Source organism: Argentina silus, assembly GCF_951799395.1.
Source record: "Argentina silus genome assembly, contig: scaffold_170, whole genome shotgun sequence".
NCBI classification, from domain to species: domain Eukaryota; kingdom Metazoa; phylum Chordata; class Actinopteri; order Argentiniformes; family Argentinidae; genus Argentina; species Argentina silus.
Window position 1 is genome coordinate 31,833 of NW_028152455.1, and position 12,943 is coordinate 44,775.

General features: G+C 46.9%; 2 protein-coding genes across 2 annotated transcripts in view; one reads left to right on the plus strand and one right to left on the minus strand.

The window, feature by feature from the left end:
• The window catches only part of LOC310824805 (kinase D-interacting substrate of 220 kDa B-like), a gene marked incomplete at its 5' end in the record, with an annotated part of 36,978 nt that extends 31,063 nt beyond the window's left edge, over window positions 1–5,915 (plus strand). Inside the window, 4 exons of the mRNA XM_083698055.1 lie at window positions 600–737; window positions 1,665–1,763; window positions 2,763–2,978; window positions 3,543–5,915. Of these exons, the coding sequence (XP_083554181.1) occupies window positions 600–737; window positions 1,665–1,763; window positions 2,763–2,978; window positions 3,543–4,754 (1,665 nt within the window). The remainder of the gene's footprint in view (window positions 1–599; window positions 738–1,664; window positions 1,764–2,762; window positions 2,979–3,542) is intronic.
• Window positions 5,916–7,561: 1,646 nt separating this feature from the next.
• Window positions 7,562–9,780, minus strand: id2a (inhibitor of DNA binding 2a). The gene is made up of 3 exons (XM_083698056.1): window positions 9,156–9,780; window positions 8,789–8,849; window positions 7,562–8,155 (listed from the first exon to the last, which is right to left on the minus strand). Exons 1-2 carry the CDS (start codon window positions 9,504–9,506, stop codon window positions 8,793–8,795), a joined length of 408 nt encoding a protein of 135 aa, XP_083554182.1. The 5' UTR covers window positions 9,507–9,780; the 3' UTR covers window positions 7,562–8,155; window positions 8,789–8,792.
• Between the last annotated feature and the right edge of the window lie 3,163 nt (window positions 9,781–12,943).

Genomic DNA, 12,943 nt, shown 5'->3' on the forward strand with positions numbered 1-12,943 from the left:
TCGGAGGGCAAGGGTTTGAGCTGTTTGTCAGACTTGTGGTGGCTCTGTGTCGAGGAGAGCAGGGGTGGAGACTGCCTGTCTCTCCTCTCTCCTCTCTCTCTCCCTCTCTCTCTCTCTCTGGCCATGGCCACTGTACTGGGTCATTAGACACTGTGGAGGGAGATATTTGCAGCATACTGCAAAGGGCATAGGAGCACAACTCATCTCTTCGGTCAAACGGTCATTATTGAAATTCGTCACACACACACACACACATTCATCTCTTTGGTCAAACAGTCCTTATTAAAATTCTTCACACCTGGTGGATCTCTCTCTGGTTACTGTGCCCTAACATGGATACCTCACAGATGCCTGCACTGATATAACACAACTGCATGTTGTTGTTGTTGTTGTTGTTGTGTTCCTCTGTGCCTTGCTCTGAAGTGTGTCCTCATTGCAGTGAAGCGCTACTCCAGTGTTAGCCTGACCACTGACCAAGTGTGCTAACAGTGTGAGCTAACGGTATGGGTTTGCTGTGGTTGTAACAACACTGACTACATACGTGAATATGATATGACTGTGTGTGTGTGTGTGTGTGTGTGTGTGTGTGTGTGTGACAGGGCTCTGGCTCCAGTGTGCCCTGCGTCCCCGTGGTCCTGCTTAGCTCCCTGAACACAGACGCCGTGTGTGAGCGTGTCAAACAGATCGACGGTGTTGACCCCAACATGCTGGCTCAGTACACCGCCACCATCAAGAAGGTGAGGACTGACACACCCACATGCACACACACTGTCCTAGCCTCTTTCACACACAACACCCCTCTTACTAAATGCATGTTTACACAGCACCTCTGTCAATAAAGCTGCCAGATTCAAACTCATCTGTCTTGTTCACTCCTATCCACTGATTCCACACAGGGTTTCTTGTTTCTATCAGTGTATCAGCAGTACATGCTTCAACACAGCTGTGTGTGTGTGTGTCCCATTGAGTTTAGCCCCTATTAGGCAGGATGTCATTAAACCCTCTCGACCACAGCCTTCAGTGAGACACTGTGCCTTCCCCTCAAAGCTCCTCCTTGTTCAGCCGTGCTGACGTTCACGTCCTGAAGAAAGTAGAGCAGTCATACAAGCTCACCTTTTAGAAATGAGGCTGGGAGACATGCTCAGGAATCCATTCACTGTGAGGACTGTGTCATCCGTCTGAAGGGTGTCCTCTGTCTCCACTGTTCTTTACATGAATATGGTCCGGGAGAATTAGAACTCGAGAATTAGACTCAGAGAATGAGAATTAGAAGTAGAGAATTAGACTCAGAGAATGAGAATTAGAAGTAGAGAATTAGACTCAGAGAATGAGAATTAGAACTCGAGAATTAGACTTAGAGAATGAGAATTAGAACCAGAATTAGAGAATGAGAATTAGAATGAGAGAATTATATTTAGTCATTCTAATTTAGAATCATTCTAACTCTGTGTATGGTCCTCCGCCCCTCCCCCCCCAATCTATGCTTACATACATACAGTATATGCCCAACTTCTTCTGACTTATTCAGACTGAGTGTCCCTGTGTCCCAGCATTTCTACTGCTGTATATCCCTGCTTGTCCCTCCCTGGGCCTGTTGTTCATGTGTCCCTGCTTGTCCCTCCCTGGGCCTGTTATTGATGTCCCCGCTTGTCTCTCCGTCTCAGGCCAATGTGAATGGACGTGTCCTGACCCAGTGTAACCTGGACGACCTGAAGAAAGAGATGGACATGAACTTTGGAGACTGGCAACTCTTCAGAGGAATGGTAAGACTGTCTGACTCCTCTCCTTAAAACGCCTCGTTTTGGTTTTGGTTTTGGTAATGGATCCCTTTTCTTTTATTTCCCACATCGTATCTCTCCCTCTCTCCTCAGTTTTTACCCAGTGGTTTTAGTCGTGTGTTTGTGCCTTTTTTTCATTAGTTTTCAAAATAAGAGCCTCTGTAATATGGCCCTCTTCTACTTTAAAGCACATTTGTTTTGTTTTTTAATACACCCTTTTATTTTATGTCCACGTCTCATCTGTCCGTCTCTCCTCCACTGTTCTGTTTTACTCCGTGGTTTGTGTTTGTGTGTTTTTTTGTAGTTGTTTTTTTTCCAAATCTGAGCCTCTGTAATATGGCCTCTGGTCTTGTAATACATCTCAAACCCTCTGGAGATATTTGAGATTATATAATCCGTATTACGAGGGAGGGCAGTGTGCTGAAACCGGGGGGGGGGGGGGCTGAAATCACTACCACATGTAGCTGTGTTGATCAGATGTCCATTTGTCCTCTTATACAAACGCATGTTGTGTTGCCAGAACACAGGCAGCCAGCCCGCCATCTGGCCCAAGATGGCTGATAGCAGAATGAAGGGATGAAGGAAGGTTATTGTCAGGAGGGAAGAGAGCATTCTCTAGTCTGAGGGTCTGAATAACTCTGCGTTTTTACGAGAACGTAGCGTTTCTCCTCCTGCTGAAAGCTCAACTGTGTCCCACATAGTTCAATAACGCAATACGTTTCCCGCTTATGTAAAATACGGCTTGTATCGTGTTTTTCAGCTTTGTCAGTATTACTCTAAAATATAACCATCCACATATAAGAAGTAACAGGATGTTTGCTCATACTGTAGAAGTTGATGATATGTTTGGTCTATGGCTGGTGCTTATAGCTTGAGTGAGTTTATTCCAAATGTTTGACCAATAACCGGTGAATTTGGGCCTATATTCAGCTCTCTAAACATGCTCTCTCCTCTGCTGTGTGCGTGCGTGTGTGTGTCTACCAGGTGATGGAGCAGCGTCAGGTGGAGACCCATGCCCTGCAGGATGACTCCCGTGCGGGCAGTGAGCAGGGCAGCAGCATGGTCCATGGAGACCCAGGGAGACGTCCCCCTGCCCCCCAACACGAGGTCGCGGGCTTCAGCCTCAACCTCAGCTTTGAAGAGCTCAGCAACGTAGGCCTGGAGGAGCCCCCCAGACACAGTAACAACACACACTGGCCGGTGAGTACACACACACACACACACACACATACACGACACGACACGACACACACACACAGATACGGCACACACTGGCTGGTGGGTGGACTGGCTGTTAGATACACACACACACACACACACACAAACCCTTGCACATAGCCCCACAAGCCCCTATTTGTGCTGTATTCGTTGACCTCAGCAGGGCTACATGGACGTGTGGTTTGGGGTGAGAAACGGAACATAGCTGCTTTGACCTCCTTGGGTGGAGGAAGTTAATGGAGCTCTCGGAGGTGGCTGACCACACACACACACACACACACACACACACACACACACACACACACACACTAGCAAGGGTGATAGAGGGCCTCACGCTTCAGTCAGAAAAGCTGTTACTTCTCTTAACTGCCAAGATAGGACACACACACAAACACACACTGGTTAAGATGCTCTTGTCATGCCATTTCAACTTGTGGCACAAAAATACTAAGTGAGTGCTTTTTCATGTTGGTTAGAAAACCAATAACATGACCCCTCTTCCCCCCCACTCCTCCCCTCCCCTCCCCTCCTCTCCTCCCCCGCCAGGCCACCAGCCACCGCACCCCCAGCATGAACAGCCTCAACTCCCAGGAGTCGTCCAACGACATCTGCAAGCTGACGGACAAGCAGCAGGCCGAGTACCGCGACGCCTACCGGGAATACATCGCCTCCATGACCACACTGGAGATGTCAGGCAGCGGGGGGGAGAGGCCCGTCCAGCCCCACCCTGGCCAGTTCCTCCAGAGCACAGGAACAGGGGGCGGAGGGGGAGGCCCAGAGGAGAAGGGCAAGGACGGGGCCGAACAGGAGGGCCGTAAGCCCTTTGCCTCCAAGAGAGGCTCCTCCAAGCCCAGCGATGCCCCGGACTTCCCCCAGACGGCCGACGGCCTGCCCCTGGACCCCATCAGCGAGGAGGATGAGAAGCTGGACCAGGCCAGGGCCTCCAAGGCCGGATCCAGGGTGAAGGGGGCCGGGCCGCGCTACACCAAGCTGCCCAGCGACGAGGAGTCTGGGTCCGGGTCGGAGGAGGCGTCCGACAACTCCCCCTTGCTCCAGAAGGCCAAGGAGACTGCCTACGCCCAGGCGGGCCAAGCCCCGGGCCTCCTGGCCAAGCCAGGCTTCCTCTCTGACATCCTCCTGAATAAGAAGGACTCGTCCGACTCGGGGGTGAGGTCCGCGGAGAGCTCGTCAGACCACTCCCTGGAGGAGGCGGAGGCAGAGGCGGAGGAGGAGGAGGAGGAGGGGGTGAAGCCCAGCCTGATCGAGCTGGAGCTGGAGGGTCTGGTGAAGAAGCGAGGCCTCCTGCCCAGCAGCCTGAGCGGCCTACAGGACACAGCCGTGGCCCGGATGTCCATCTGCTCCGAGGCCGCGTCCGAGGCCAGTCTGATGGCCAGCAGCCCCGACGAGACCTGGCCCACCAGCACCACCCCCCCCGGCGTGGGCAACCTGAACCACACCGCCAGCAACACCACCCTCAACAACAACTCCAACTCCAACAACGGTACCAACAACACCAACACCCAGAAGCAGGCCGTCAGCCCAGACACGGAGACCTCCACCTCCACCTCCTCCTCCTCCTCCACCCTCAGCCCAAAGATCCTCATCATCCCGGGCAGCAGCACCGACACCACGGCCGACCTGGTCCACAACCAGAACCTGCGGGGGATCATCCTGAAGAGGGCCGGGACGACCACCCAGGAGCACACCGGGGCCCCTGACATCGTCCCCCTGGTGGACGAGAGAGAGAGCGTCCTGTAGGAGAGATCTCCTCTTCTGAGCCCCAGTGAGAAGTCTTTAGTTGATGGTTGTGTCCTGATTGGGCCTCAGAAGACTAGAGGCTTTTGTCACGTTGTTACGACTGCGTCTCCTCGCATCCTCTCCACCGTCCGCTTCGTCCTCGAGACCTACCTAAGGGGAGGAAACTAGATCTTGTCCTCCGCTGCGTTTTCAGCAGGACGCGAGTGGAGGACGTAGGAGAGGACATGAGGAGTCGTGTTCCTAACAGTCGAGAAAAGGCTCAGGTCAGCTCAGAAAAGACTAACCTGGATAAATAAAGGTTAGATACTAAAAAAATTAAAGATCCCTGTAGTTGTTGGTTGATGTTGTCAAGTGTTACCAAAAGAATATAGATATAGACAGGTCTAAATAGAAGTTACAGTATTCAGCCTTACAAGAGTTGAAATGTAGAGAAAACAGTAAGTCTTGCTTTAAGTCAAAGGGAATCACCCTTTTTTGCCAATCATACATAAAGTTTAACAATTTGGGGTTGACTAAATGAATGCCAGGCGTGGTACAAAAACCATACAAAAAAATCTCAGGATACATTTCATGATTCGTTGTGGAGATTAATGACGATGAGGTCAGAGTAATTTGGAACATACGTCAGTTTGAAATTACTGTAACTCAATTGGCTGTTTAGCTGTCATGTTCACTTTCGATGTTTCATGCTGTTGGATAACTGTGGTGAATTGTGGAGTGACTTGTTGTGTACATGAATGGTGTGTATTGTGTGGTGATAGTACAGTGGTGTGTGTGTGTCTGCGTGTGCAATGTTGTGTACTTTATGATTGGTTACTAGATAAAGCAACATGGCGTTATAATGCTGAACCACAAAATCCATTGTTTCAGAGAGGTTCTAGTCAGCAAATAACAGCTGAAATGAAAATGTGCCTACTCAAAATGTTCGCCATGGATAACTATTGTGACAACTATTTTTTCCATGTTTGTTACTCAGAAGTGTTTTCCCCAAAGAGCTACTGATGGTTTTGTGCCTTGTATTTGAAGTGACACCTTTGATGTTTTTTTGGTGATAGAAAAAGAAGAGTGATGTTCCGTGATGTCTGGTGCTGAAGTGTGTCCCAAAGTGCATTGTGATGACGATGTTTTGTGAAACAATAAACATCTTGACTGTTTGAACCCCATAAATAAAGTATTTCATTGTTCATTCCTGCTTCATAATGCAGTACACTCACCGAGGACCAGGTCTCTCTTCAAACTCTCTCAACGCACCTAACCTAGATGAATAAAGACGAATTTGATATAAATGAGGCCTAGGATCTGAGGATGAGACCCATCTCTTTAAGCTACACCTGGGCTCCTCCTTCTCAGACCTTTCCACCCGCTAACACCCTGTTGTTCGTTACCTGATCTTAAAAAAAAGAAACGCGTTTTCTTTTCTCTCGCAGTGACTGGCGATGGTTTTCGAAGGTTTTACTAAGGATGACTGATATCGTTTATTCTCTTACCTAGACAAATGTACTTATTGTAAGTCGCTTTGGATAAAACCGTCTGCTAAACGACATGTAAATGTTCTCAGTACAGTATAATCCTTGCGTCTGTACGTCTCAATTTTCCTGGAGCCATTTCTGCTTGTGTAAATTGCATTCGTAATCTTCCAATAACAATCTTGCTTTTATTACTCATGTTCAGAACCTATAACATCTCTTGCATGAAATCTAAATGTTGGAACTACCACCGTTAAATAATACAAACCATCATGTTCTTATGGACGTAGAAATCATTAGAGAGAGAGAGAACTTTTCCCCCTCAGGGTCTTTCATATTCACCAGTAGGTGGCAGACTTTCCCTACAAACCCGCAGGACGCAGCAGTGTCGTAGCCTGCATTGCTGCACCTTGGTACAGTAGGTCTGGCCTTTTACTGTTGGTAGTGACAGTATCGGGAGCCCGGGTTGATAAACTGCCACAATATACATCAACGTAAGGTATAATCGGAAGAAATAATATCGAAAACTATACATTGTAGAATCGGCCATTTCGTTTGCAGCGTCACATGTTGCGCAGGCTCCTAATTAGCGCCTATCCAATTAACGAAGTACACAGACTCTTCTAGTGTGTAAAGGAACGTGAGCTGTCGAAGCAGACTATAGAGGGAGAATAATTAACTTTAGTTCAGCCCATTGAACATTTACAAGTGGATCTTATGAGCTGCTAGGCCATATTTATCTTGGCTGTCATGGTGATAGTGAATAGTTTGTCCAGTTTCATTATAAAAGAATGAACATTAGGCACATTGAGTAGGCGACCAGTTAGGGACCTTTACAACTGACATGGCCTGCAGACCATGGCCTCACAGGGCGGTGTGTCCCATGCCTCTACCCGTAGAGCACCTGATTCAGCGCTCACAGGTGAGACTCCTCTCCGTACTCAGCAGTTAAACTATCCTCATATCCTATCATGTCATATTTACCAGACACCTACGGGTGCGCGTTTGATTGAAATGTGGACATTGAGACTGACAGCTACAGGCCCTGTGCGTACCAATGCGTCAGAAAGTACAGTCAGTTTCTCATTGTTCTGTACATTGCATAATAGGGCTGTTAAAGAAAATACATAGCATTACAATCGGCCAGTTAACGCAACCTGATTTTACACACTGGATTCGGGAACTTGTTGTGGTACTAGTCCATGTCATTGTACCCATACTAAGGAATAACAATTTTCAGACTTTAATTTGATGTGTCATACAGACATCCCAGTTGCATCTTTTCCACCCCAAACATTTCTAAGTCTGCCATACAAGATTCTGTACCGCAAGGAAACATGCTCAAATAATGCATTTGATTTATTTTTTTGTATAAAAAAGGTACAATTTACATTATTACTTTTATAAAAAGTTTCGGCATAATTACGTACAGCATTACACTTTTGCAGAAATTTGCAATTCCTGCAACTATACAAGATAAAACTCCGAGAGTTCACAAGGTTTCAATCGTTCATTTCATTTTTTTTTTTTTTTTTTTTTAACAACGTCCAGTCCTTCATGTGCCAAAACGACAATTCTGACAAGACAGACTAAACTTTATACAGTAACTAACCAAGTTGTCTTCTATTCACGTTCCAGCTCCGCAAAAAAGCGAAGTCTTCGAGGGGGATTAGGGGAAATCCTTGACAATAATCTCATAATTGTTTTTCTCCCACTCTCGGGAATATAGCGCGCCTTCCATTTCAAGAAATGACAAAAAAAAAGTCTTAAGTTAAATAATATGAATGTCCGAACAGAAAGCACATCACATAAGATTGTCCTTTATAAGCAAAGTCTCTTGATTCGATTTAAAGAAGAAAATCCAGACCCCGAGGACAAATTGAGGAAAAAAGTCCTGTTCCCAGGTCCTGTGTGTTTTGTGTTTTAACCAAACACCTGCAAAAGATTGAGAAAGAGAGGCGTGTTTAGAAAACGCAAACAGGGCAGAGATCCGGACAGGCTGGCGCCAGGGAGGAAGCCGCAGTTTTAACATTTAACCAAACACTCAAATACTGAGCAAACCCTGGGCGCCAGATGTATACACACACACACACACAGAGAGAGAGAGAGAGAGAGAGACACACACACAGCAAAGGGCACTTTCTCACAACTTCAGCCTACAATCTGACTAAGAATCAGTAATTACAGTCGAGCTGGCGCCTACCCTCTTCTTGTATCAATTATATGCAGACATCTAGCAGTCATTCAAACTACTGTTATTTTCTTCTACATTACAGATGCTCTTCACGGTATACGATATGCTAGGGTCGATGCAGACGTTTTATTACAACGTAACAACAAAGACTCGCCTGCACTGTAGACTATATATATATATATATATACACACACATTTCGTTAGCCGTGCATTTAATTCAAACAATAGATCAAATTGCATTGGGAGACGTCGGTACAGTAGCTATAGAAACACAGTCACAATTCCGTTGCGTTTCACCACTACAACATGTTGAGAGCCACTCGACAGGCAGAACACAGGGCAGAACAGAGCAGCCAGGAGGACAGCCTACTTACCGCTTTAACGATGAAGAGTCCTGCTGTCATCCGTCAGCAGCTCTGATGGGAACTCCGGAGACTGAAAACAAACAAACAAACAAACATTTATTTTAACCCACCCAAATGTAAAGCGTGGAATTATGAATGAACCCGTCACATGAAAATCCCTCCTCTATGGTTATTGGTCACGGACGACGTGCCATTTTGTAACAAACGCAGTTATTTCCAAATAGACCACAATTACGCATAGGCTACAACGCGCTGAAAATGCGCACGGCACTTTTCGTGCAGGAAAACCGATCCACTAACGCAAGCGTTGAAAATCACCTAATTTAACAACATTTACAGTCATATTCATCGCGGAACTGCGTTGCGTTGTATTTACCTGTAATGACAAGATGCTGATATCTGTATTGAGAGTGGTCAGCGGTGTCCTAGACGTCGCTTGGCCCGGCCGCGGGTGATGCAGGCTGGTGATTGCGGAACCGGAGTCCAGTGCGATCTGCAGGTCCAGAATGTAGTCGATGACATGCTGCAGAATTTCCATCTTGCTCACGTTCTTGTTCTGAGGGATGCTGGGAACCAGCTCCTTCAGCTTGGAGTAGCAGTCGTTCATGTTGTACAGCAGGCTTAACGGGTCGTCCACGGGAGTCTTGCTCCGGGAGATTCCCAGAGTGTGTTCGGACAGATTCGCGCTGTTTTTCCGGAAAGACCGGACTGGGCTTATTGCTTTCATGTCGACACTTCGGACGAGACGGGCTATAGCGTTGAGAGGTTGGTTCCGGTATCGGTTCCTATTCCTTCGCAGACGGTGGTGGAGAGATCGGACTGGATTAACTGGCTGTCATTGCCGTTTATATAGCCACCAGGCTGGCTTCGCCACGCAGGGGTTTCGCGTCTGCTGATTGGATAGATAGGCGGTGTCAGTCATCAGCCTTCTGCTACGCTATTGGCTTAGCTCGCCTCCCACCAAAGTCCCTCCCATATCTTCCGCGTTTTTAACCAATGGGAGCGCGTGTTGGAGGTGGCACCGTGAGAGCTCTTCAGCTCCGGTGGGCAATTTGGGAAATTGAGCTCTTACCTGTTTCTGATCAAGAAAATTAATGGATCGTCATTTCACATCAGGAGACGGTCAAGGAGCACCGTGCGCATTCCTGAGGATTTTGGTGGAATGCTGCAGGCTGCAGATGAAGTAAAACGTTTCCAAAGCTATTCTCGATAGAACAGAATCAAAAAACGGTGAAATGAGAAAAAATATATAATATCCAAATATTCCTAATCTTATTACGCAAGATTAAAATCAAAATAATAGGCCTATGTTATCAAACTGACTCAGTGTAGCGGATAGATAATCGTCACACTGCACAGCCTGGTTTCATCAAGGTCTCTGTCCTCCCTCCAACATTCCTTCATTGTCAGTATGACACTACATTGTCCAAGTGAACAGTCAAAATCTCTGTCTGAATCTGAAATGATCCCACGTCAAGTGATAACGATACACACATTGTTTTAAATAACGACAAATGTATTGTTCTTCCTATTCTGAAGATGATCAGGGATGATGTGATCCAGATACATTCCAGAACATACCGTCAGAACTCAAGTGTTGGATTCAGAGCCGTAGGGCAGGTTCGGACCTCCCTCGGTGGACTCTATCGATCATGTATGCCTAACTGGGAACCCAGAACCGCCCTTATAGATGAGACAAACAACAGAACCAGCATGTGAATGATTGTGGACTTAGGGGCTGGGATGGTGAAAGAGGGACATCCCCTCACTCCTTCAAATGTATATAGAAAGATACATACTATATATAATAATATATATATATATAATCGTGTGGGTGTGATTATGCACGTTGTGTCACATGTGTATGGTTGCACCTGGGTGTTTCTGCCTACTTGGAGGATGATATTTGAAACTTAACGACGATATCCCAAGCGATATGACATGGAGATATGGCCTCTATGACCGGTCATTCTGTCAAACATCGGTTGTTCACAGTAGAACGCACCCTCCACGGTGAGAAACACCAAGCGATTCTGTTTGTATACATTTACACGCCGCATTCAAACAAGCGGTGCCGCGCGGAGAGGAGCGATGCGGCACCGGCAGATTGCCCCGGGGCTGTCGCGGGCTGGTGTGAAGGACTCGTTTTGTTGTGTTGTAGTTCCGTGGGTTAAACGAGCTCCCCTCTCTCGGAAATCAATGCATTTTTAAACAAAGGCGTGAGAGGTCACCATGACAACATTCACCCATTCCAGAGAGCTTCTCGTAGCGTTGTTGACTTTTAAAAATAGCCTACCTATAGAACATCATTAAAAAAAAAGAAAAATTAAAACAACAAAAAAAAACGTATGTATTGGCTGGTATTCCGGGCAGTAACATTTGAATTCCGGGCAGTAAAATCATCCCTAAGTAGATTTCTGATAAACCCCTTTCAGCCTCTGGACTGATACGGCAGATCCGAGCAGCAAATGGAGGCACCCTGGCAGCCACATGGCTATTGATTGTTATGTTTGAAAAGCTGCCCGTGTATACTTAGGCTGACCCCCCTCCAGATAAAGCGGATGGAACAGATCATTCCTCCCTCCACCCCTGTCCCAGCTATCCTACACAGCAACCACGATGTATTGTTTTTTTGTTTTGTTTAAACAAAAAGAGAGAGAACTATTAGGCTATACAATGAGACAGTCAACCTATATTTAACGTTAGATCGCAACCGAATAGTAATCCAATCTTTCGGCACAGTAAACCGTTCCACATCCACCAGACAACTTCGCCTGGGCGAGTTCACATCCCTCTTGTGCATTTCTAATAGGATCTGGACTTCTCGCAGCCGTGTCCACATCTGGTGCAATCGGATTTCTCTCCATTTTCTCTCTCCTCCTCTCTCCCTTTTTGTTCTCCCAGCTGTGTACATGTCGCGCGGCACCCTGACTGATCCCCTGACAGGTGACGAATTGGCACCGGAGAGCGCGCGGCAGCACCGGAGCAGACTCTGTGGCGCCAGCCCCGTGACGTCACCCCGTTCCCAGCAGCCCTCCGGCCGGTCCTCGCGGCGCCGCTCAGGCGGCTGCCATGGCGACGGGGGCTGTCAGTCAGCGAGAGGTCTCAGCTGATCAATGGGGCCGAACACCGAGAGAACACCGGGAGACCGGAGTCTGCTCCGGGGCCCGCACACCTGCACCGATTAGCATTTCTGAAGTTACACTCGGCTTGGAGAAAGAAAGTGTCGCCCTTTTTTCCCCCCGAAGATGTGAAAGAATGAAGACGAGGAAAACGTCTCAGTTACTGCCAGCATAATAAAGAGAGGGGGAGAGAGAGAGGGGGAGGGGGGCACATCTGTCCCATAAGCCAATAGAAACAAACTCTTAAGTGCATTTTGAGACCGACACGCATAAGAAAAACTCTATGAACAATTTCAATAGAATAAAACGAATTTATTGAAGTTATTTTTTTTTTTTAAAACGCGTAGACCGGCCCATTCGAAGTGTTACCCTGTCGATTTACCTGGTGCATTATCATTCCAAAAAGCACCTAAACGGAGGGGAAAGCGTTTAAAAAACACGTTGAACTCTTGAAACTTGATATAGCCTCACTAACAAAAACTATCTGTCTACTTCAAATAATCATATGATAGCCTAGTCGCCATCCCTCTTCAGGGAAGTGGTCTGGAACGACATTCTTCAACTTCAAAAAAAGAGAACTAAAAGCTCTCTCTCTCTCTCTCACACTCCCTTTCCTCGGTCACCAACCTATTAGTTTGGGTTGAAAAGATAAAAGATAAGGTTCGGAAAACAATGCGGGTCTGCCAGCGGGTTGAAGAGAGCCCGCAGGCCGGCGTCAGAGAGTCTGGTGCCTCCTTCTTCAACTGTTGATCCAACCCTCCTCTCTGCAGCTCCACTCCCCCGACTATCAACACAAACCACTGAGAAATGTTATTTTTTTATATATTATATTTACATGATACGACTCCCGCAGTTGTTTTGACATTCCGTTAAGCCTATACAGTCTTTACATTTATAAAGAAAAACATTATTGTTATTATGTTTGAACTGAAGATGTATACACCCAGAAAGTGTTGATGAAATAGAAGAATAGTTCGGAATAAGATAGGATCTATTCAACGCAGCGAATCGGTTGCTTTGTTTGGTTTAGAGAACTTCCAAG

Bases quoted from the DNA above. Each gene is read 5' to 3' on its own strand.
- id2a (XM_083698056.1), bottom strand. From the start codon at position 9,506: ATGAAAGCAATAAGCCCAGTCCGGTCTTTCCGGAAAAACAGCGCGAAT. The intron at 8,850-9,155 runs GTAAATACAACG...GTTTGTTTTCAG, and splicing joins TCAGCATCTTGTCATTACAG to TCTCCGGAGTTCCCATCAGA.